Source organism: Pteronotus mesoamericanus, unplaced genomic scaffold, assembly GCF_021234165.1.
Source record: "Pteronotus mesoamericanus isolate MK-2021 breed Mesoamerican mustached bat unplaced genomic scaffold, CSHL_Meso_final scaffold_1066, whole genome shotgun sequence".
NCBI lineage: Eukaryota > Metazoa > Chordata > Mammalia > Chiroptera > Mormoopidae > Pteronotus > Pteronotus mesoamericanus.
The window spans coordinates 1,367,634-1,392,841 of record NW_026555299.1 but is presented as its reverse complement, the minus strand read 5'-3'; the positions used below and the strand labels follow the sequence as shown (position 1 = coordinate 1,392,841).

Sequence of the window (25,208 nt, the reverse complement as noted above, 5' to 3'; positions counted from 1 at the left end):
ATATTCATGAGGAAGAGGGGGAAACTGAGATGTCCAGCAAATGGCTGAAGGGCTAGAAATTAGGAACTGTAACCCCAGCCCTGAGGTTAGTATCTGGTTGGAGAAGGGAAAACCAAAACTTAAAAGGATCCATCAGTTCCTAAATTTCTAAGAAATGATCACAACATGCAGACATGTAAGAGGAACAACTTGATATCAATGAAAAGCATTACATAAGCTAAAAAGATTAAGTACAGGGAAGATACAGTCCCTTATGGCAAGCAGGAAAGTAAACCATCTGACATACAGGTGAAGCACCAAGAGGGTGAAAAATGAAGGAAGAATAATGTGAGCATCAACAGTGATGGGTGGTCAAACATGCCAAGGCATGAAAGCTTTCAGCAAAGAGTGGGGTCACGTGCTTGTGTTGCAATGTCCTGTTTAGGCCCAAAGCGTCAATCAACTGCTGAACATCAGCAGAAAGGACTTTGGAAGTGAGAAACGGAGGCTTCACCCTGACCAGCCAAACCATGGTGTGTCCGTATGCGGTGTGCTATTAGTGTGCTCACGATTATTCAAGAGCCTCTGTAAGGTGTTAAAAACAACACAAATGACTTGAGAACACAACTGAAGCTTCAGCCTAGCAAGGTGCATGGTGAGAGAACATGACTGGAATCTGAAAAACAAAAAGGAACCTGATTTCGTAGGCAAACAAATTCCAGAACGTAAGAGTAGGTAAGGTTTCCTCGGAAGGAACTAAACGCACGACAAGCGTGCAGGTTCTACTCTGCGTGGTCAGAGGAAGTTTTGCAGTTGGGTATTTCTTGGGTTTAAGGCTCTTGACAGCCGTTTTCTATTAAGTGACACCTCCTAGGTCTTCCTTTCTCTCTAGATCCTATGAGCAGTAATTCTCCGATACTGGCTTTTTTTACTGTGGGAAAAGGAACATTTCAGCTTAACGTAAGGCTAAGCATTCATTCATAGCATTCAACAAATACATACTGGGTGTTTATTATGTGTCAGGCAACAAAACAGACGACAACCTCCACCCTTGTGGATTTTCCATTCTGCAGTGTATGGTACACTACGGAGGGTGAGGGGCAGGCTGCACGGAAGGGCTCACTGAGGAGGTATTTGATCAAAGGCCCTAAGGAGGAGAGGGCGCTGGCCACAGGCTGTCTTGGGGAAGATCAACTCATGCGTAAGAACAGCCAGTGCAAAGGCGCTCGGAAGATGCGTGCCTGGGGGGCTGGGGTAGAAGGAAAGTCAGGGAGAGTCGCAGGAGGTGAGGTTCTAGAGGTATCAGGGGGCCATATAACGTAGGACCTCACAGACGCTTTCGCTTTTGCTGAGTGAAAGGGAGAGACTTTGGAAAATGTTCGGGAAGCTTTGTTTGATGCCATGTGTGGAAATAACAGGGAGGCAAGAGTGGGGAGCGCTCCAATCCAGACCGGGCGGCACCACGAAGGTGAGACACAGGGGTGTGTCCTGCAGAGTTTGCGATAGAACCAAAGGGATTTCCTGACAGAGAGGAAAGGAGACCAAAGCTTCGGGTCTGAGTAAACTAGCAGGACAAAGGTGCCATCAGCCAAGAGGGAGGAGAATGCAAGCGGAGCAGGTCCGGGGGAAGAGCAGGAGCTGTCTTTGACATGCTGGGCTTACGGTGTCTATTAGAAACCCAAGTGGAGATGTCGCGCGGGATTTATCAGTCAAGGTCGGGAAGGTGATCTGAGCTGCACATCAAACAAAATGGGGTCTTGCTGACATAAATGCTATTTGAAGTGGTGACAGTGGGTGGATTAGTTAGGGGAGCGAGAGTAAGAAGAGATGATCGTGGACTGAACTCCAGGCGACTCCAACACGGACTTCAAGCCCAGGAAGGAGGCCCACAAGGTGGGCAGAAGCCAAGGGGAGAAACTGGTTCAAGGGCAGGAAGCTTGCCATTGTCAAACACCAACAATGGGTCACGGCAGGTGACAAAGTTGACCCATGTCTAGCAAAGTGGACATTATTGGTGATCATTACGTATTACGGTGCATGGTTATACATTTAAACCAATCAAAACCGCCGGTTCCTGGCTTCTAATTTGACTTACTCCTGGAGCTACTAGAGGAAACCGTACCTGTTGAAGTGGGAATGCGGCCTTTGCCCTCCCTCTCCATCTCAATCACCCGAAGGCCCCTCTCCACGTAGCTCTGGAAGAACTGCGAGGAGTTTTTCAGAAACGGTTCAATGTCGGCATCTGAGTATTTCTTCTTATACTCATATAGCTCTGCTAGGCCCTGGTTAACGAGATAAAGGAAGGAGGGGTGGATGCTAGTTAGTGATCCTTTTCCATAATGCAGATCCCCCATCTGGCTTAATCCTTTCCTCTCACCTCTTTAGTATTCTCTTTAGAACCAATCTTCTTAAAAATTTCAGCTAAGAAATCGTTGACTTTGGCCTTGGATGATTTTTCATCCTGAAAAGTTGAAAGACAAAAGAAAGGGTTAGTTGGTTAGACTTCAGTTATTAATTAGGAACCAAAGGTGGGATGTCAACTGGAAACAGCTCAACATCCAGACTTTTCTAGATTGTTCCTGCAAGCGAGGGACGCACCAGTGCCGCGGGGCCTGCAGCAGGGTCACCGAGTGCCTCCGGTCTCTGGACCAACCCCTGAGCCTCGGAGGTCACTCCCAGACAGCCTCACCCCTCAGGCTTTCAAGTCAAGACACTCACGACACGAGATGCTCCCTTTTCCGTTTCCTTATCCGACTTGCTCCCAGTCTGGTCCATACTGTGCTTCATCATCCGGCAGAGGTGGGCCTCCAGCTCAGACTCGTTCTTGTTGTCAATCATGGTTAAATGGTCCAAGATCTGAGGGAAACGTGCACATTCTAATGGCAGCAGTGCCATTTCCATGACGTTCTCTCAAGCTCCATGGCTGTTCTCACTCACCTTGGGCCCCTTTAATTTGCATAAAGTGTGCAGCAGCGTCTTTAGGGTCCTTATGGGAAATTCACTTTTGCATTGCTTCAGTTTCTCTTTGGGGAAGACCTTCATGAAAATGTGTATATCCAGAAGAATTCTGTCCAGATTAATGCTGTTGATGGTATCAGGCAACAGCCGAACCATTCTCCAGAGACACTATTGAAAAAAAACCAGAAGTTAGAGGGAATGACCGAACAACGAGGGTCATCTGTCACCAACCATCTTCCCTAGGCTCTGGGATCACTCTAAAAAGATGTCAGGGATAGAAATGTGGCACATCATATCTTTCAAGTGTGGCTGCTAAAATTCAACAATTTTACTCCAACTGTGTCACTGGCTAAAGTGTGACAAGCCATCCATCTGATCATCTCAGGCACCCCTCCCCCATGCCCTAGAGCTAGGGGCCTTACACAGTAAGAAATCATGGAAATTCTCTTGTGGGTTTGCTTGGTACCAGACAGTAGAAGAGTCATATTGCTTACCCAAATCTAACCCAAGAAGACAAAGTATTTTTCACTATTACAGTGTATCAACAGTATTACAGTATTATTGATATGTACATTTGGAGTTTTTCCATAAAAGAGACCAAAGTATTTTTGGGGTATAGATATCTTCCCCCCACAAAAGAAATTAAATTTCTTTTGATTTTAGGAGAATTGATATTTGCAAAATAGTTCTTCCTTTTCACTGTTTCAGGCCAGGAACTGTTTGGGCCTGAGCCAGGGGTATAAAGGGAGGAAGGGAAAATGGAGATGAACTGTATTTTTCAGGTGTATCTTGAGTCTGTGTCTTAGTTCCCCACACTTTAATCAAGTTTTGCATCTTTGAAAGAGATCAGATTATTTCAACTTCACCTTCATAACAAGCTCTGAGAATTTGGGAGAGCTGGCTGTTGCTAGCAGGCTGTCTTGAAGCAGAACCAGTAGGGCACTAGGAAAAAAAAAAAACCCCAAAAATAGCATTAATAAGTCTGAAACCTGCATTCCAATTAAAGTCGTTAACTGAAAGGCCAAGAGTAAATATTCTCTATACATCTAATCAATTGAGAGCCTGTGGATTAAAAAACTGCCTTTGATTATCTGACATTCAGTTACTAAGAAAATAAATATCAACGATTTAAGCTTTGCAAATTACTGCTTGGTAAAAGGTAAAGCTTGTCATTATTTTTCATTGTCACTGGTCACTGAAAAAGAAATGTACATATTCTAGAAAACTGATATTTGCTGGCTTAATGACTTGTTATTAGTTGCTGCTGTTTAAGGCTGGAATATCTTTGGTTCTTGAGAAAAGAGTAATAAATCAATTTATTAGGCAAACCTAAAAGTTACAACTGATGCAGTGCCTTCTGGTTTCTCTGGTTAACAAAGGAGAGGCTGTTTAGGCCGCAATGCTGAGCGCACAGATGTACCTCAGGATGTTGGTCTGGTCTGACTTCTCCAGAACCTTCACCACCAAGAGGTTCACAGAGCGGATCACCTGTTGTCCTTCCTCCAGGTCTTCAATTCGAGAATCCAGCATTAAGGTGATGAGGCCATGCATCAGGTCTTTCAGCACGCCAGTCGAGGCCTCCCGGGCTAGGCTCTCTATCTGAAACAGCTATGCACCCATAATTGTGTTAGAACAAGGAAGATAAACGTGGGTGGCTATTCTAGTAAACTGTTGTATTTTTAAAAATTCAGAGTAATAGGAAAAATAAAAATCACCACTCCCCAAAACCTCCAATAACAGCCATAACTAATTGGTGTGCATCCTTCCTGTTATAAAAATATAGTTAATATGAGCAGTTATATGTGAAAAGCCCGCCATGCCTGATGAAGAAACTGGCGAGAAGCAGAATTCTAGGTAGTATGTAAGCATTTTACCTTGTATCCTAACAATAAAGCAAGCTGGAGTGTCATCCAACATCCAGTGGATGTCACCTGTACATTTCTACAAATGACAGGACCCACTGGAACATGTGCGCCAACCCAGGCTCTAGAACCTGGGTGGCACGAGAGGCTGAAGGGAAGCTTGTGATCTGCAGAGGTGTCCTTACCGAAATCATGTTGCCAATGATACAGCTATACAACTTGATGATTTCATCTTTCTCCAATTTCTCATCTGCCATATGTGTGTTGTAGATGAGTCTTAGCTGCATGAACGTGGCTATCAGAAACTGATCAATATGGCCAGACATAGCTTCGGCTTTGTCTTCCTGTCTCAGGACCTCATCAATCTGGTAACAAAAATCCAAGATGTATTTTCCAAGCTTCATACTTCAAAGCAGCAGGAAGATACAAGGGATGTCTCTGTAATGTTAGCAAAGCACTTCTAGTATCTTTACATGTAAATAACTAGTCCTTAGGAATTTAATGATCCCAGGAATACTTACTAAGCAAGATACTGTTAGGTGAATTAGTTGCGGCTTCTACCTAGTCTCACTGTCTAGTTCAGAGAATATTCCCTATGTTAAATTCTAATTTATTAGAATGTTTTTATACCCATTATCTCATTTAATCATTCCAACAGCTCTGAGAGGTAGACAAGCTGAGAGTTAAGATCTCCATTTACTGGGTGAGAAAAGTAAGGCTCAGAAAGGTCAGACTACTTAGGTCAAATTAAAAATTCAGGCTTCCCACATCTTGATTCAGTGTTCTTTTTGATTTGATACATGGTTGTCACTAATGGTAAAATGTTACCATGGGAAAAAAATTTACTTCCTATCCCCTACTGTAAAAAGATCTTTATTTTTAAGATTACACAGCAACACCCTCAGACAGTCATGTCCATCTTCCGTGATCGTCCGTTCACGCAGGACCGCGAAACTGCGCGGCTCCGGCGCAGCCGTGGGGGACATCTATACTGCAGACTGTGAACTGCCCCCTGGCGGTGACAAAGGCAGCGGTCCTGCTTTCATTTATCTCTTTCTGCCCATATACCTCCAAGCACATACTATTTTATATAACTAGGACTCTTCAGTAATGCTGCTTCAACACAGCTACTATAAAAAAATACTTTTTTTCTTCGGCTGGGGGTGGTGCTCTTCTTTTTTCCAAGGTAATTAACATTAACAACCTGGTATACAGTCTTTCATGTTCACAGAACCATACACAACCACATAGGCACACATACACAGGGTCAAGGGTTAGGGCACTGCTTATTCTTCAAGACTTATAGTATGTACTTCTCTGTATCTTGCTATTCTAACTCAACAGAAAATTACGAAAATCCCTAAAGTCAACAGGAATATGGGCATACCTTGTTTTATTGTGCTTTGTTTTACTGTGCTTCATGGATGAAGGCAAGAACCTCTACAAGCAAAAAGGTTATGACTCACTTTATTGTGCTACTCCCTTTACTGGACCAGTCTGTAACTAAGCCCACAACAGCTCTGAGGTTTGCCTGTAGTTCTGTTTTCAAAGGCTGCACAAGAGTCCACATACGCATGTGCCAAAATTTACTCACTCTCTTACTGATAAGCTTTCAATGTGTTTCCAGTTTGGTTATTTTGCCTACATTATGTAACATAAGTCATGTTACACCTTTGTGTATATATCTTAATGAATGTTTTTATTTCTAGAAGAGTCCCAAGAGCCTGAATTTTTAGTCTGAAGGATAAAGTATTTTAAATTATGGTATAATAGGTATTACTATATTGTTTTCTTTAAAAAGACAATAACATTTGCATTTTTGAAAAAATTTTATTTATTGATTTTAGAGGGAGGAAGAAGGATAGAGGGAGGAAGGGGGAAGGTGAGATAGAGAGAGAAAGACATTGATTTGTTGTTCCACTTATTTATGCATTCATTGGTTGATTCTTGTCTGTGTCCTGACTGGGGGATTGAACTTGCAACCCTGGCATATCAGGACAACGCTCTAATCAATTGAGCTATCTGGCCAGGGCCACATTCCCACTTTTAAAGTATGAGTACTGTTTTTTCCAGCATATCTACTGTGTTATATTATAAATGTCTCCATTTGTTTCTAGTTTCCACAGGGTTACTACATGTTTGGTGTGTTATTTTTCTAAAATCTCTACCACATCTATGGTTGGTTTCTTCCTCATTTTAACACTTAAATATTTTCTTATTGATTTTAGGGAGAGGGAGGGAGGGAGGGGGAGAGAGACAGAAAGAGTGAGGAAGGGAGAGAGGGAGGGGGAGAAAAAAGACACCAATTTGTTGTTCCACCCATTCACTGACTCTCACATGTGCCCTGACCAGGGATCGAACCTACAACCCTGGCACATCGGGATGGCGCTCCAACCAACTGAACTACCTGGCCAGGGCTCAAAAACAGCTTTTGGATTATTTAAAAAACCCCTTCATGAATTTTAGCTTTATTATTCCTTACTTTAAAATTCATTTTATTTTTTACGAAGTTCCTTTATTTTAGCCTTTCTTCAGCAATAAATGCATTTCAGGCAATGTGTTTCTGAGCCCAGTACTTTCAGTGCAGTTTTAAAGTGAACACTTTCCTATTTACTATTAAGAGTTTTTATTTTGATTTATCAAGGGGTTTTTTAGGAAGGTGTTTCATACTTCCTCAGTAGCCAATATTTTTGTGATATTAACATTGTTTATTAAACATTTTGTTGGGTTTTCAGTAAAGACTTTGGTCAGTATATCTTTTGCTTTTTGCATTTGAATGTTTTCTTTGTGGACATAGATTTTTAAAAAATGTTCAGTGAAGATACAAAAAGTATAAATGATCTTTTCAGAAATTGTGAAATTCTCCCTACATATACATAAAGTATGTTAATTAAATCTGGTTTGTTACTTATTAATATTCTTTCTATTGAGGTTTAATTTTCATAGAGTACAGCGTACAAACCCCAATAATACAACTTAATGGAGTTCTGTAGTTGTTTGTGCACCCACGTACCCGCCACCGCAAACAAGCTCCAGGACATTCATAGCCACCAAGCCTTTTCCTGCCCTCACAAGTCAGCACCCCCTCTGGCCAGGGGTTATTATTATCCTTTCCAGTTTTTCTTTTTTTTCCTTTTACTACTATTCTAACCTCTAAATTGATAAAAATTAATTCCACTATGTCCTCATTTTTCATCTACTAGATCTAATTCTCTCAATATGTAACTTTTCACTTTGTTGTAAACAAAATATCTTCTGATATAGTTTTAAATATTTTTAATGTAGTAAAACATTTCTATTTTTTCCTTTGTTTTTTGTATCTACTTAAAAAAATATCCTTACATATCTTGAAGTTAAAAATGTTCTCTTGGCCCTGACTGGTGTGGCTCAGTTGGTGGGGCATATTCCTGCAAAGCGAAACATCGCCGGTTCGATTCTTGGTCAGGGTGCATGACCATGACCTGTCCCAGGTCGAGGTGCACACGAGTGGCAACTGATCAATGTTTCTCTCTCACGTCGATGTTTCTCTCTCCCTTTCTCCCTCCCTTCCCCTCTTGCAAAAAGGGAAAAGTTCTCCTTTCAGTTTTCCCTCTCACATCTAGGTCTTAAATCCATTTCAAATATATTTTGGTGTAGGAAATAGCAATCTAATTACACTGTTGTTCCCATTACTGATTAATCTAGCTTTAAAATTTTTTAATTTATTGATTTTACATATAGAGGAAGGGAGGGGTATGGAGGGAGAGACAGAGAAACAAATACTGATTTGCTGTTCCTTTTATTTATGCATTCATTGGTTGCTTCTTATATGATCCTTGCCTTGGGATTGAACCTGCAACCTTGGTGTATCAGGATGATGCTCCAACCAACTGAGCTACCTGGCCAGGGCTAACCTAGCTTTTGCCAAAACACAGTTAATGCCACCTCTGCTTTGAGTTTCCTGAAGATTTGAGCTGATTTCTGGGCTCTTTGCTCCATCATCCCAATGGCCCCTCTACTTATCCTGGGGGCAGCAAAATGCCAGCTTAAGTGCGGTGGCTCCACTGCTGATATTGGTGATATAAGTCCTCTCCACTGTTTTTACTTTAAAAAATTGTCTTAGAACATAGTATACTTCCATTTACCTAAAAATTCTCTAGTGTCATTCAATACAGCTTTATAATTTTCTCTGTAAAAGTCTTACACATTACTTGATTTATTCCTAGAAACTTATTTGTTGCTGAGGGCTTTACTTATCTTTTAATTTTTTTATTATGGTAGAATGTATTTTACCATAATAAACATAAAATTCACCATTTTAAGTGTATAACCCAATGGCATTAAGTATGACCAGCAACATTATCTATTTCCAGAACTTTTCAACATCCCAGACAAACTCTACTTCTCCCTCCCCACCCGCTGATAACCTCTATTCTGTTCTGTCTTTATGTATTTGACTACTCTAGATACCTCAAGTGAGCTGAATCATACAATATTTGTCCCTTTGTGTCTAATTTATTTTACCTAACACAATGTTTTCAAGGCCCAGCCATGTTGTGGCAGGTATCAGAATTTCATTCCTCTTCATGCCTGAATAATACCCCACTGCATGTATATATGACTTTTTGTTCCTCTATTTATCTCCTGATGGACACTTGGCGTTGTTTACACCTTTTGTCTATTGTGAATAATGCTGCTATGAACACCGGTACACAAGTATCTGTGTCCCTGCTTTCTAGGAGTGTTTTGGGCATTTATCATAATTCCATGTTTGACTTTTTGAGAAACCACTGAACTATTTTCTACAGTGGTTGCACCACTTTATGTCCTGACAGCAATGCACACAGATTCCAATTTTCCCATCTCTTCGCCAGTACTTGTTATTTACCACCCTCCCCCACCATTTAATCCTAACGTGTGAAGTGGTTATCTTACTGTGATTTTGATCTGCACTTCCCTAACAACTGATGATGGTGAGCATCTTCATGTGCTTATTGGCTATTTGTATATTTCCTTTGGAAAAATGTGTATTCAAGTTCTTTGCCTATTTATGAACTGGGTTTTATTTTTATATTTTTTGTCATTGTGTTGAAGTTCTTTTGGTATTCTGGATGTAATCTTTTATTAGATTATGATTATACACAAATGCTATGATTTGCAAATATTTTCTCATTCTGTAGGTTGGCTTTTCACTCTCATGATAGTGTCTTTGATGACAAAATTTTTTAACTCTGAAGTTCAATTTAATTATTTTTTTGTCATCTGTGCTTTTGGTGTCATAGCCAAGAAATCACCGCCAAATTGAGTGTGACGAAGACTTTCCCCTATGTTTTCTTCTAGGGGTCATAGTTTTGGCTCTTACATTTATGTCTTTGGTCCATTTTCAGTTCATTTTTGTACATTATTAGAGTCCAACTTCATTCCTTTGTGGGTGGATAAACTTTCTTCCAGTATCATTTGTGCAAAAGACTGTCTTTCCCCTACGTAATGGTTTTCTCGCCCTTGCCATTCAGACCACTAATTTGATTTTTATAGCGATTGTCCTCTCCTGCAAGGCAATTGCTGTTCTCAGGTCCTTTCAGTGCCAAGAGCTAGTGAATTTGTGTATTATCTCTAATGTTTATACCACATGTATATACACATGCATATATTTACACTGATATTTATTTCTATTGCTACATATTGAAAACCATGAGTTCATACTGATGCATCTATTTCTGGTCCAACACCAGACTTCATTCTATCTGCCTTCCTCCTGTACTTGTTTTGCTGTTCTGACTGTGAGAAACTTGGCCAACTCCTTTATATGTAATCAGTCTCCCTTCTCTGCCACCGGCCCTCCCCCAGACACCCATTCCTGCTTCGTCTCTGCTCGCCATTCTGAGCCACTGGCACACTGTCCTGCCTCCTTCCAACACATGTGGAGACCCTGCTCACCCAGTGTGGGGTTCCACTACCATGCCAGTCAGGCTGCCTGCATGGGCATCCTCTTCATTACCTTGGGCTCTGACTCCCAGCTCAGCATCACCCCTCCTCCTGAGACCTGGGCTCAGGGACCACCACCCTGGGCCACGATGGCCTCACTTGCACTCCCTTGCTACAAGGTTGATGCCTACCTGGCTCTACCGACCTACTGGCTTTACAACTAGACTGTTAGTGAAGGGAAGCAGAGGAAGAAGAGAAAGATTTTTAAAAAACATGTATCTTCCTAACTTAAAATTTTCTGATGGTTTCTCATGTCACTTAAAATAAAACCCAAACAACTTACCCTGGGGCTTAAAAAAATTTTTTTTAATCCTCAGCTGAGGATATTTTTTCATTGCTTTTACAGAGATGAAGGGAGAGACAGGAAGAGAGAGAGAGAGAGAGAGAGAGAGAGAGAGAGAGAGAATCATCGATGTGAGAAACATTGATGGAGGAGAGAAACATCGATTGGTTGCCTTCTTGTACACGCCCCGACCAGGGATCGAACCCACAATGTGGCTAAGTGCCCTGACTAGGAATTGTACCTGCACCTTTTCAGTCTACAGACAATGCTCCAATTAACTGGACCACACCAGCCGGGGCCTTTGGGGCTTTTAAAGCCCCCCATGATCTAGTCTCATTCTGTACCATTCTCCTCTCTGCCCACTGGGCTGGTAAGCACATGGGCCTGGTACTGTTTCCTTGAACATGCTAAATTTGTTCCCACACTAGAGCCTTTGTACTAGCTGTTCCCTCTAATTGAACTCCTGACCACGAATCTAAGTAACATCTTAGTTCCTTTGTCGAATCACCCGATTTGAGTTATATTCACAGTAGTTACTATTCTCTGATACTTCCTTGTTTACTGATTTGTTTCTGTACATTAAAATCTTAGTAAGTTCCCCGAGAGTTGGTCCCTTCTTAGTCACTGCTCTGTCTCTAGCCTCTGGGGAATGAATGCAATGATAAAGAACAAGGCTCTGTAAGAGCTGTATCCTGTGAAGCAGGTGATGACTGAGTGGTTCCTGTGCACTTTTTTCATCAGCATGGTACTGAATGTTGCCTGCCTCCTTTAATACTGCAACCAGTACGCAACCATCACTCCTATAGTGTTTATACCCGCCAGTGGAACTGCTGTCACGTGTAATACCCCCATTACCTGTGTCAGAGCTTGGATGCTTGTGTTGATGTCACCACTGGCTACTTGGGAGATAATGAAATTGATCGTGGATGCTGTATTACTGTGCATGTCATCAAAGTGTGGAGAAAGAGCCCGGATCCTAGAGAGGAGAGCAAAGGGAAAAATTCAATCCCTGTTATAAGATATGCCAGTGAGCTGGAATTAGGCAATTCCCCACTGGCTCCAGATCTTAGTAAAGAACTGCTGACAGCTTGGTAGTAATCAGTTCTAAGAAGTTCTACTTGCACAGAGAGAGTTCTTTTCACACATGCACTCTGATGATTATGAACTGCTCGTCCTTAAACGAAAGAGGTTAACTTACTTGGGTTCAGGAATAAGGACCGGTTCAAAAATGTCATCCAGTTTGTGCTGCACAAGTTCCGGCATCTCACACCGGACTGTACCATTGTCATTCTCAATCTCATCAAGATCCAGCTGGAATTCTCGGCGCACCATCTGGGCCGCCTCCGGATGCCCGCTCATGCTTCGAGCTTGGCTAAGGAAGCAAAAAGAGGCTCCTGAACTAAAGGAGACTTCTTAACCAAAGGGAAGAGTAGAACTGCCAGCTGCCCCAAAGCTTCAAGACAGATGTTCAACTTCTGGTTTCAGCCCCCCTGAATAATTTAAGTCTGAGTCTAAGCAAGTGCCTTCAATGGGCAACAACACTGGTTCATGAATATTCTGAGAGCAGACAACTTTACTTTCTCCTTACAGTACTTGTCAAGTTGTAAGTATTCTTTCCAGTTCACTAAAGCCAACAAACTTGGTACTGCTATTCCAGATGGGGCAGAAAATAATTAATAAAGTATACTTATATTGACTCAAAGCTTGCTAGTTCTGGCAAAAATTTAAGAAAAATCTGGACTGGCTGGTTATTTTCTACCAAATGAACCAGCATTTAAGTTTTTGTAATAATAAGCATCATTCCATGCAGTGTTCAGTACATTTTATACCTTGAGGGACACTCAGTCACAAATTTTTATTTACTCTTGACTGGTTAGAGCCAGAATTATATCCAAGGAATAGACATTTAGAGATTCCAAATTCAAATTGGTCAAAATATACTCATGGTACAATCCAAAACAGAGCTGTCTATCTTAAAAGTCATATTATTTTGAGTCCCTAAGCCAATTCTGGGTTGCAGGGATTTTACTTAGCCTTACCTAAAGAGTCAAAACCTGAGCATGACCAAATATATAGCATAATGAAGGTGAACCAATATTTGTAGGCACATGGCATTAAGCTGCCACTTGTGCTAGCCAGTGCACTTTCATGAAAGGCTGGACTCATGGAACACTTACAAACACTCTCTACCCTGGTTATAAATTCTAAGCCGATCACCCTCCAGAGGGGATGAATCCAAGTCAGAAGTTAGAAAGATATAAGAGCCCTGCTAATGAGAAATTAGCAGGCAGTACTTACATCCTATAAGTGCGATACATAATTCTGTCCACGGAAAAGCAGTGAAAGAAGGCACAAGACTATTTAGAAGTGGTTTAGAGACAAAGACAAAGACAATGAAGACTGAAGGATTAAACATTTGGTTACAAGACATTTACTCAGACACTCCATCATGCATGATAATGGCTACAAGAACTCAAGATTATGTTTCAGGATAAGCTTTGAGCACACAAGGCAAAGTCCACAGAAATGCTCTCAGATGACTATCTCCATCTACATACTTGAGTTTGGAGGACATGTCCTCAGCTGGTCCTTTGCGTAGCATGTTGGTGTTGGAGCTTATGCTCTGTGTGCGCTGAGGTTTCTCTTCTACCTGTTTTACTGGTGCAGCAGAAGGCCTCTTTGCTGACCGCTTAATCCTTTCCTCTAGCATGCTCATATCCTTTTCAGAAAGCTATAAAAAGAGGCCAAATTTAATTTATTAACATAGCCCTCTACTACAATATGAGGAAAATAAAACCTAATTAATTGGAAAACTCAAGAATATCCATTTTCATATTGAAACAAATAGAACCTGCTATGTTAAGATATTTTTACTTTCAGCCCTAGCTGGTGTGGCTCAGTGGACTGAGTGCCGGCCTGCTAACCAAAGGGTCACTGATTCGATTCCCAGTCAGGGCACATGCCTGGGTTGTGGGCCAGGTCCCCAGTAGGGGGAGCATGAGATGCAACCACACATTGATGTTTCTCTCCCTTTCTCCTTCCCTTCTCTAGAAAAAAATAAATAAAATCTTTTTTTTTTAAAGGTATTTTTACTTTCAAAACACTATCAACACTTTATTTCTTTTTTTTAAAGATTTCATTTATTTAATTTTAGAGAGAAGGAAAGAGAGGGAGAGAGGCGGGGGGAGAGACACATTGAGGTGAGGAAGAAACATCGACTGGTTGCCTCTCATTTGCACCCCAACCGGGGACCAAACCCACAACTCCTGTATATGCCCTGACCGGGAATTGAACCAGTGGCCTTTCACTTTGTAGAATGACACCCAACCAATTGAGCCACACTGGTCAGGGCACTATTTACATGTTTCTTGGTTTGTTTGTTTATTTTTTAAAAGATTTTATTTATTTACTTTTAGAGAGAGGGGAAGGGAGGAAGAAAAACAGAAACATACATGTGAGGCAGAAACATCGATTGGTTGTGTTCTGCAGGTGTCCTGACTGGAACCAAACCTGCAACCCAGGCATGTGCCCTGACTGGGATTTGAACCGGCAACCTTTTGATTCACAGGCTAGCACTCAGTCCACTGAGCCACATCAGCCAGGGCACTATCTACATTTTTTTAAATCAACAACTTAAAGTCTCCCTTGCTATAATACTAGAACATATGAAAGAGGGAAAGGATGCAAAAGGAAAGACTATTAATAACTACAAATAAAAAGATCAAAAATTAAATGCAGGACCCTCATTTTTGCTATGTTACACTAGCTGACTTTGTGACTATGGGCAGGAAGCTTTTGGTTCTCTGTGAAATCCCATCTGCTTTATCTCTTTCACTGGCCTACGATGAGGATTTAATCAGATTAATACGAGTAAAAATATATAAGCACAGTATAAATATATGTGATACGAAGAGGTAACTGGAGTGAAGAATTGAGGTCCAGCCACAATAGCAACTGGCTCAAAGGCAGTAAGGAGTTGGAAGCAGAACTCTGGCTCATGGCTGTAGCTCAAGATTTAATATGACAGGTACCAGTATCATATTATACACAAGTTCACTAAAAACTAAATGCACTAAAATTTACAGAGCAGATTGTCAGGCAGAATTTAAATCCTAGACTAGCTCAGATTTCTTGATTCAAAAATAACTCATTTCTAAAGCAAACTGCTACATATAGAATGTTCAGAAAAAATCTGATTTCCAGTCAAACACAGCCTACAATAATCAGAGACAGCCTCCAGGGTTTATCTGGATAGGCTGAATTCAATAAAAAGTGGTAAAAACTTAAGAGTTGAGATGGCATGAAAACTGACACCTAAATGATCTCACAACTCACAACATGCTGACAGTATTCAGAAAAAATCCACTTACAGTTCCAATAAGTTTGAACACCTGGTCCCCATGTACATTGTACACTGTGACGATGGTGTTGAGGGCAGCATTGCGCACAGCGTTGTCACGGTCTCCTATGTGAATCGCTATCTCCTTTAAGGCTTTTCCTGGGGTTGGTTGGCAAACATTCATGCCGTAGGACTCGACCAGACACCCCAGTTCTTCCAGGCACTCTGACGGAGGAGAAAAGCTAGATTAATATGGCTCAGTACACACCTGGCACAGAACCGATCTTTACTAGACACATTCCCCTTGGCATAAATTAAGGCCTAAAATCTTATTCTGGCTCTGCCTATAATTGTTCCACGCTTACTACCATCTTAAAAAACACACAACACAATGGTGTTAAAGCTAGTACTTCTGGACGAAAGGAATGCCTGTGAGTCAGATGGCCCCTGTGCACTTGATTTTGTCACCAGGGTGGTACTGAGTAGCGCCCGTATCACCTGATACCGTGGCTCCACCAGTGTGCAACTCATCACTCTCACAGTCCGGAGCAGAAGTTTGGAATCGACCACACAGACACCGAAGACATTTCTTTGTTCAACTATAAACTATTTCTTTTAGAGGTCACTGCTACACAGACTCATGTCTCAATTTAAATTGTTGCTTCACCTGCTCTCTGCTTTGAGTTTTTGGATTTGGTTCCTTCCATGATGAAGGGGAACATCTTGCTGGCTGGGTAGACAAGGCACATCCGGTTCAGGATGGCACGGACATCTTTACGAATGACATCCTTTGGTTCTCCAACCTAGTCAACATAGTGATTAAATGAGGCAATTTTCAAATAGCGAAGGTCCCCCCTTCTCTCACATGCATCACTAAATCTTAGAAGAACAGGGGCATGGAAATGAGTGGTAGCAATTATATCATGTAATAAAGAGAAAGGGATAGGGAATAAAGTGTAGGATCTGAGGTCAGCTGGAAACATGAACAGTCTTCCAGAGTAAGAAAAGCACATTACCTTTAGGATGAGATAGGGGATGAAGGAAGAAGCTTCGTTCTCAGTAAGATGATACTCTTCCTCACTTAGCAGGGTGAAGAGCAATTTTAAATATTCTAGGGCTTTCATTAGGACGCTTGTATTGGTATCAAAAAACCGCAGGGTAAGCCACTTCAAGATAAGATCCAAGCAACCAATGACACCCTCTTTTTCACTCTCCAAGTGCTTAAAACAAAACAAGACAAAACCCCCACAAATAAGACTGTATAAAACTGTAAGTTCTACTATTAGGCAACTACCTCTTAAATTTTACTAGAGTCCAAAAAAGAAAACTGACAGATTTGTAAGCCTCCACTTTAGGCCTAAAATTATAAACGTACAGTCATTCTATCAAATAATACAACAGCTCTAAAAATAGAGAATATGATGTATTCCACTTCCTTCTCAATTCATGCAAACTTCCGATTATTTCACAGGACTCAGTATTTCCACATGTGTGAGACACATGCACATTTATCTACTGCAAACTTACATCAACCATGACAGCAAGGGCTTTGTTATGATGCTGAAAGTCTGAGTGAAACATCTCATCTTGTAACCATTTAGCCACACAGCTAGACATCTGAGTCTTTAGTTGCTCAATGTATTCATCCCTTGGAGTAGTAAAATTCCATTTCAGCACCTGAAATATACCAGTGAAAAGGGTCTGTAAGGTGTTCAAATGAAATGAGGTACAGAACTCTATTTAAAGCAGCTGTAGGAATCAATTTAATAGAATATTTTAAAATTTAACAAGGTTAATTTATAATTAAATATGAATGAAGATGTATTTTCAAGCTGTCATACCTCTGGAAGCTTAACTCTGAAAATCATCTAGAACAGAATTTTTGACAATTCTTATTTTCTAGAAAAGTCAGTGCTCTATTATTTATAACATGGTAGACCCTGTTGGTACAACTTTAATAAAGGGAAAAATTAAGATATCAAAATTTAATATAGATATACACACGCATGTGCAGAAAGACCACCATCAGAAATGCTTATAGCAATAGAGCTTATAATAATGAAAGACTAGAATGTTCAACATTGTGAGTTGGGTATAAAGGAAGGTACATACGTATGCTGTACCAATTAAAAGAATGAAGGCATATATGCATGCAAATATGATCTTTAAGATATTTCAAATATTATTAAAAGAAAAAACATATAGAACAAAGAGTATGGCATGTTCCCATTTGTGCAAAAGCAAGGCTATATATTTAAACACTTACGATTACATAGGTATGGAATATTAATATTTCTAGAGAAATATACAAAAAAACTGGTTATAATATCCTCCCTGTGGAGGGAGATTGGAATGGGAGACATGTTTTCCATATTACACTCTGCACTTTTTGTACTGCTTGAATTTGAAAAAAGAAATGCATAATACCAAAAAGTTTTTTTTTAACTATCTAGTAAAACTAGAACAACATCAAGAGGAATGGCTGAATTAGCCATATATAGTTACCAGACTTGTAAGGTATTAGGTACAAGAAGATTAACATCTACTACATATGTATAATTGATAAAAAAAAAAAAATCAACGAATACTTTCCATTCTTTGATTCTAAAAGTTAAAACAAAAACTTCTATGTCTTTCTATTTGGAGGCACAATAGGCAATAGCTTCATTCTAGTTTCTTTTGTAGGAATTAATGCCCCTATAAAGCAGTCTTACAGAAACAAGATATAATTTAAAAACAAAAGATTTAGTTTATTAGATATGAATTTCATATAACAAAGTTATTCCTGAACAAAACAAAAACAAGCAAAAAACTCCTGAGGAGTCTTATTCCTTCCTTACCTTTAATCCCTTTTCATCTTTCATTCTTTGCTCCTTTCCATTTGGAACAACAATAAAAATAGGACCGGATTTGTCTTCATCCTCCTTTAAGCTAGTTTTGCTCGGCACTTTCTTCCCTTGTGCACTCTACAGCCACGGTTCAGGGAACATTGGTTAGACAGGCTGCTGCTCCTTGGGAATACAATGTTGCTGCCCAGTAAGAGGGCACAACACACACCAGAGACACCTCTCGGTATGATATTCCACATGAAGAAACAGGTGAACCATAGGATCTTGCATACATTATGTTTCTGCCCAAGTTCCCTAGAAATGTTTCTAATAACATTCTTATATAATTGTTGGTTAGTCCTTGGATTGGAATGTATTGAATAATATAGTTAGAAAAGCTCTGCTATCTATCATTGGTCTGGGTCACAGAATATTTTTGTATATCAGACAGTTCGGTTCTTTCTTGAAATATTCAACACCATTTATAGCTTTCCATATTAATGACATTTGGATGGTAGTCACACACTTCACCTCACTTAGTTGAGAAAGGTTTTCTGTTTCTCTCCATGTAAAATACATCTCTACTGTAGGATTATAATTGGAGACCTTTTAAATCTGTTTCTCAAGAAAGTTGCTAGAAACAGTTTAAATACTTAAGTTACTACAGTGGTTTTAAAAAATAAACCAAGTTATAGAATCTTTATAACAGATTGAAAGAAAATAATGAACACTCAGTATATATAGTTAAGATAATATTTGAATTTCATTACTGGAACCATTATTATTATAAATGTAACAAGAGTCAACTATTTCTAATAGGTAAAATATTTTTTCTATTTCTGACACTAAAATCATTCAATCAAAACAAATATGAGATCACTTATGTGAAACTGTTTTATAACTGCAAAAGACTGGCAGTTATGGCATTAAGAACTGAGTCAAAAATACTTCAAAGATCTGTTGATCAAAATACTAAAATAAGCACTTGTTAAATCTGGGATGAGAACAGAGAGGAGGACAAGAGCAGCTTCACTGAATAGTGTAGAAGATAATTACCCACTTAAGTTAACTCACTAAATTAAAGGACCCATGAGTAGGGAAGAAAAACAAATAATTATAATATTAGACCAATGGCCATTCTATAGAATATAGACTATTATAGAATAGACAGAATGTCCATTCTATAATGAGCATAGAATAATAAATATACTGGGTCATAAAACTGTTCCTAGTCTAATATTTTTCATCAGTTATATGCAGTTAATGAAATAGTTTTCTCTATTTTTATATATTATTAATTTACTATTTATTAATTATTGCCTTGTTACACAATTTTCCTTTTGAAAGTATTAAATAATCAATACTCTGACTACAGTGACAAGTTCTGAATCTTGATACAGAAACTGGTAACAATATGCTGTGATTCAAAAACTTAAAAGATACCTGAGGGATATCTGACATTGAGCATTTGAACACATTTCTTTACATTTATTTAACTTTGCATGGATACTAAACTAATTGGTGATGTATCAAATCAAGTCCCATTGGTATGGGGACAGAAAGTATTCCTTGTAGACTAACCAGAACACCTTCTAATGATTTAACTGTGCCAAATTCGAAGGAAGTTGAGTACCTTCCTTCTCATGAATCAAAGTCAGCCTAAGTGATTCTTCTTGCCTGAGCTTCAAAGGATTTTTCTCTCTTCACTACTGCAAATCTTCCCCAATGATTTGCATGGCAGAAACCATGACAGCACCGCTGGAGAGCAGGATGTCTCTGTTTTGGGGCCTTATTAAAAAATGAATCACAGAAATCTGTATACATAAGTACTTTATAATTTGATAATATGAAGAGCAGTAATGTTCTTCTATACGTAATATGATCTTTCCTAGTAGAATGACTCAGTGTCTAAAACACACAGAAGTAGTTCTCTAAGTGTGCAGAGGGAGCATACCTTTGCTTTAGAGGAAACTCCTAGAGCTTTGGCCTTTTTCGGATCAGGCTTGGGTTCTACAGTGCTGGAGACCGAATCTTCAACAGGCGCTTTGAGAAAAAAATGAGGTACCCTAAATATAAACTCTAATATCACTTTATTCTGCACAGGTTAAATATATAATAATGAGAAAGTCTGCAATTTTAAATGTATCAATTTATAAAGTGTTTTCAGTTAGATTTTTTCCCCAACCTTTTTTCTCCATGAATTCCTCTTTAAGTATAACCTCAAGAAATTAATTCAATAAATTTACATCTGTTTCACCAACATTTAAACAACTTTTAAACCTACTTTCTAAATAGCAGTTAAAGAAAATCTTTTTGCTAGTTTGCTACTTCCTTTAGGGCCTGTCATCTTTGATACTTAGTATTTACTACATAGCAAGATTCCAATAAATGTTATAATTATATACATATATATAATTATATATATGTTATATATGTTATAATTACATAATTATACACACACACACACACACGTGCGCACACACACACACACACACACTGTGATACCAACAATTTTACACATGTAAAATTTCTAACTTTAGAGCATCAACAATTTCTATCCCACTAAATAGAACATTATTTTGTTTAAGCAGGAAGTCTGGAAAAGCGGTTACAGTTTAGAGTTTTACTTCACGTGATGGAATTTTAACATCAGGAAAAAGAAATCAAGAATTTTCCCTTCTGAAGATGACTAGTAAATGTTAGAATGGATCAGTAAATGGTCAAGTGCAGAGTAAGGAGAACTCATCTGGGAGTGCGGAAATGGAGTTATGTACTGGTTCAGGGTTGGCTGCTTGGCCTTGTACAAGTCACTTAAACTTCTGGGTTTCCTCATCAGGTAATAAAGGGGATTAAGCTAGATGGTCCCAGTTATAATATCTAATAGCAGAAAACAGTTGTGGAAACCTTAAAAATACAACACTTGCTTTCCAGAGTATTTTAATGAGCTACTCCAAAACTCCTTTTTAGACTTGGAAACCAAATTAGTCATCTTTGTACTGTCAGCATAGTTTCTGGTATAAAATAGGTAACTTGACAAATGTTTGTAAACAAAGGGTAAGGAGAAATGGAGAGAGGGCTTGAGATCTAAGCCATAAGGAAATACGATAAAAAAACTGAAGGCTGGATTTCTTTTATTAGAGTTCCTTTGGGCTAGTTCCTTCCCCTTTAACCCTCTCAAAATAGTTACCTGAGGCAGGCTGAAATTTGGCTGGAGCTGACCCTCCCATTGGTTTGGATGCTGCTTTAGCCGGTGCAGCAGGCTTGGCAGGCATGTTAGCTTTGGCTTTCTCTAGCATGGCCAATACCTGGTCTTTAGAAGTTGGCTAGGGAGACAATGTAACAGAAGTGAGAGGCCACATAAATGATACACTCACATCATTCTTACTAGTAAGATCTGCTGTCAAACAAATCTTTAAGCTCCTAGTTTTGAAATACCAATGAAGCAAGCACACAATAAAAGAGAAGTAACACACATTATGAAGTCACACTAAACTACCTACCATTCTAGAAGGCCACATTTCCACCCCTGCAGGGTTAGTAGGTTCTAGTTCTACACTGCTAAATAGTTTAATTTTGCTTTCACTGGGGTTTTGAATGGAAACTCCTAGCAGGGAATATCATCTTTTGCCTATCTAAATTCATGTGCAATATTTTTCTGATGGTTTTTAAAAACAGCAGCAGCAAGAAGTAGCACCTTTAGTTTCCCTGTGGCCTTGGCCATTTTCTCATATCCTAAATGCATCATGAAGAATGGCAAGGCATCCTGGGCCTTCTTCCGCACATCTCCATTGCGATCCTCTAGGCAGGAGTAGAGATGAGGAACACACAGGATAAGGTCTGTGGGGGTGGAACGAAGAGTTGGCAGTTTCTCAGCCAGCCAGCCCAGAAGCTGCCAAAAGAAATAAAGACTGGTTATAGACACTTCCAGTGGAAAACTGTGACCATCTCAAGTTTAAGGATTCCATCAGTACCAACCACTGAACTAGTTCTCACACTACAATTTTCCAGTATAAAATCAGTAATTTTCACTGTTTAAGAACTGTGCTATATTTAAATAATATAAGCAAAGATGACAATCTTTAAGACAGGGACACAATTCTTTGGACCACACATGGGCATTAAATTATAAAGCTTTCATAGTTCTTAATACATTTTAAAGATGAAGAACTTTCACTTATCTTTTTTTTTAATTCTAAGAACTATTCAGCTAGAGAAGACACAAAACATTTATTTGATCATAAGCTGTCAAATTCTACCAGGGCTTCTGTTTTTAGCCTTACACCAATAGTTTTTCTCTGTACCTCTAAAATAATTCATATCTATATTTTTAATTAAAAGTTTTATTGAGATGATTACAGATTCACATACAATTGTAAGAAATAATACAGAGAGATCACATGCACCCTTTACTCAGTTTCCTGTTAGGGAGCACTTTACAAAGCTATAGCATAGTACCACAACGAGGATATTGACATCAACACAAGCCACTGATCTTATTCAGACTGCCCGAGTTTTAGCTGTTCTCATTTGTGAATGTGTGTATAGTCTACACAATTGTCACATGTATGTTAGTATATCCACCTAACAGCTCCATTGAAAGGATTCCTTGTGCTGCCCCTTTTTACAACCACACCTATTTCCTTCCTCTTCCTCTCACCCCCAGTAATATCAAAATTAATGATAACCATTAATTTTGTCATTTTAAACATGTTTTATATAAATGGAATCATATATTATGTAACTGTTTGGGACTGGTTCCTGTTACTCAGAATTCCTTGGAGATTTATCTAAATTATTATGTCAGCCCTGGCTGGTGCAGCTCAGTGGACTAAGTGCTGGCCTGCGAACCAAAGATTCTCAGTCAGGGCACATGCCTGAGTTGCAGGCCACGTCCCCAGTAAGGGGCACACAAGAGGCAACATCACATTGTTTCTCTCCCTCTCTTTCCCCCTCCCCTCTGTCTAAAATTAATATTAAAAAAAATAAATTATGTCAATAATTTGTTTCTTTTATTGCTAAATATTATTACACTTACAAACACAGAATATAGTTTAACCATTCACTGCTGAGGGGTATCTGGCTATTATAAGCTTTTTTTTTCTTCTTCTTTTAAAGATTTTATTTTACTTTTAGATGGGAAGGGAAGGAGAAAGAGGGAGAGACACATAGTATGTGAGAGATACATTGAGCAGCATCTTGCATGCCCCTAGTTGGGGACCTGGCCTGCAACCCAGGCATGCTACCAAGAATGGAACAGGTAACTTTTCAGTTCACAGGCCGGTGCTCAATCCACTGAACCACACCAGTCAGGCATGTTATGAGCTTTTTGGCCATTATGAATAAAGCTCTATAAACATTTGTGTATGTAAGTTTTTGTATAAACCTAAATTTTTATTTTTTTGGAATAAATGCCCAAGATAACATGATCACAAGGTCATAATTATTGGGTCATAGAGTAACTACATGTTAGTTTTGTAAGAAAACCGCCAAACTTTTCCAGAGTGGTTGTACCATTTTACATTTCCATCAGCAGTGCTCATGTTTCTCTACATCCTTGCCAGCATTTGGTGTGAACTTTTTTAGTAATTTTAATAGGTTAGTAGTGATATCTTATTGTAGTTTTAACTTGCAATAGTTAGTTAATTTCCCTGATAGTTAATAGTGTTGAACATCATTCATTGCTTATTTGCCACCTGTATCCTCCTCAGGGAATGTCTGTTCATGTCTTTTGCCCATTTTCTAATTAGATTTTTTCCTACTGTTCAGTTTCTAGAGTTCTTTATATATTCAGATTATAGTCCTTTATCAGATATGGTTTGCAAATATTTTCTCCCACTCTGTAGCCTTGTCTTTTCATCTTTTTCACATAGTCTTTTGCAGAATAAAAGTTCTTAATTTTGATGAGGTCCAATTAATCAATTTTTCTTTGATGGATTGTGGTTTTGGTGTCAAGTCTAAAAATTCTTTGCCTGAAGAACTTCTATATCCTGAAGTTTTTCTCTTACTGTCATCTTTAAAAGTTCTACAGTTTTAAGTTCAACATTTAAGTTCATGAACCATTTTGAGTTAATTTTTGTGTGAGATAAGAGATTTAGGTTGAGGTTTATCTCTCGGTCTATGAATGCCAATTGCTTTGGAATCAATTGTTGAAAGGCTACCCTTGAATTCTTTCATTAGCATTCTATAATTTTCAGTATACATGCTCTGTATTTGTTACTTTTGCATATTTAAAGATTTCGTTTTCTTTAGAGGGATTGTAAATGGTATTATGTTTTTAACTTCACTTTCCACATGCTCATGGTATTGTAAAGAATTATGATTGATTTTTGTGTGTTGATTTTGAATCTTGCAATCTTACTGAATGTAATTATTAGTTTCTAGGAGTTTGTGTGTAGCATACTTTGGATTTTCTATGTAGACAGCCATTATCTGCAATTATAGATAATTTTGTTTATCCTTTATCCAGTCTGTATGATTTTCATTTGTTTTCTTGCTTTACTGCAGCGACCAGAACTTCCAGTACTAGGCTAAATAACGGTAATGAAAGTGGACGTCCTTGTCTTGTCCCTGATCTTCAAGGGAAGAGCACCCAGGCTCTCATCATTAGGTATGGTATTATATAGAGAGGTTTTGTAAATGCTCTCTATCAAGATGAGGTAATTCTCCCCTTCTATTTTTAACTTGAAGAGTTTTGTTTGTTTTTATCATGAATCGGTGTTGGGTTTTCTAAAATTCCTTTTTTTGGTCAACTGGTATGATTTTTTTCTTAGTATTTGGTATGATGGATTACATTATAGATTTTAGAATGTTAACTCTATTTTTATGTTCTGATTAACTTATTTTACTATTCAAGAGTTCCAGGAAAGAGAAAATTTTGCAAAAAGTCCAGTCTTTTAAAAAGTTTTATTGTTAAAAAATGCACATCAATACAAAGGTCCCACGAATTTGGTTTCATTTTATTGTTTTATGATGAAAAACACTGTGTCCATACATGT

The 25,208-nt window shown here is 38.9% G+C and overlaps 1 protein-coding gene and 1 non-coding gene across 3 annotated transcripts in view; both read right to left on the bottom strand.

Annotated features, from left to right (window-relative positions):
* Window positions 1-25,208, bottom strand: part of CKAP5 (cytoskeleton associated protein 5) — an 83,688-nt gene that overhangs the window by 1,394 nt on the left and 57,086 nt on the right. Inside the window, exons 25-43 of one of the 2 annotated variants that reach the window (XM_054587058.1) lie at window positions 21,908-22,102; window positions 21,401-21,536; window positions 20,168-20,256; window positions 18,226-18,351; window positions 16,913-17,062; window positions 16,402-16,605; window positions 16,053-16,188; window positions 15,417-15,610; window positions 13,605-13,777; window positions 13,345-13,368; window positions 12,245-12,418; window positions 11,902-12,022; window positions 4,985-5,164; window positions 4,358-4,545; window positions 3,804-3,879; window positions 2,917-3,105; window positions 2,698-2,835; window positions 2,357-2,440; window positions 2,102-2,261 (exon numbers count right to left, since the gene is read on the bottom strand). In XM_054587058.1, coding sequence (XP_054443033.1) covers window positions 2,102-2,261; window positions 2,357-2,440; window positions 2,698-2,835; window positions 2,917-3,105; window positions 3,804-3,879; window positions 4,358-4,545; window positions 4,985-5,164; window positions 11,902-12,022; window positions 12,245-12,418; window positions 13,345-13,368; window positions 13,605-13,777; window positions 15,417-15,610; window positions 16,053-16,188; window positions 16,402-16,605; window positions 16,913-17,062; window positions 18,226-18,351; window positions 20,168-20,256; window positions 21,401-21,536; window positions 21,908-22,102 — 2,737 coding nt within the window. The remainder of the gene's footprint in view (window positions 1-2,101; window positions 2,262-2,356; window positions 2,441-2,697; window positions 2,836-2,916; window positions 3,106-3,803; window positions 3,880-4,357; window positions 4,546-4,984; window positions 5,165-11,901; window positions 12,023-12,244; window positions 12,419-13,344; window positions 13,369-13,604; window positions 13,778-15,416; window positions 15,611-16,052; window positions 16,189-16,401; window positions 16,606-16,912; window positions 17,063-18,225; window positions 18,352-20,167; window positions 20,257-21,400; window positions 21,537-21,907; window positions 22,103-25,208) is intronic. The other variant, XM_054587059.1, reaches the window with a different exon arrangement.
* Window positions 15,816-15,926, bottom strand: LOC129081532 (small nucleolar RNA SNORD67). The gene has a single exon (XR_008530318.1). It is a non-coding gene; the product is annotated as a small nucleolar RNA SNORD67 (small nucleolar RNA).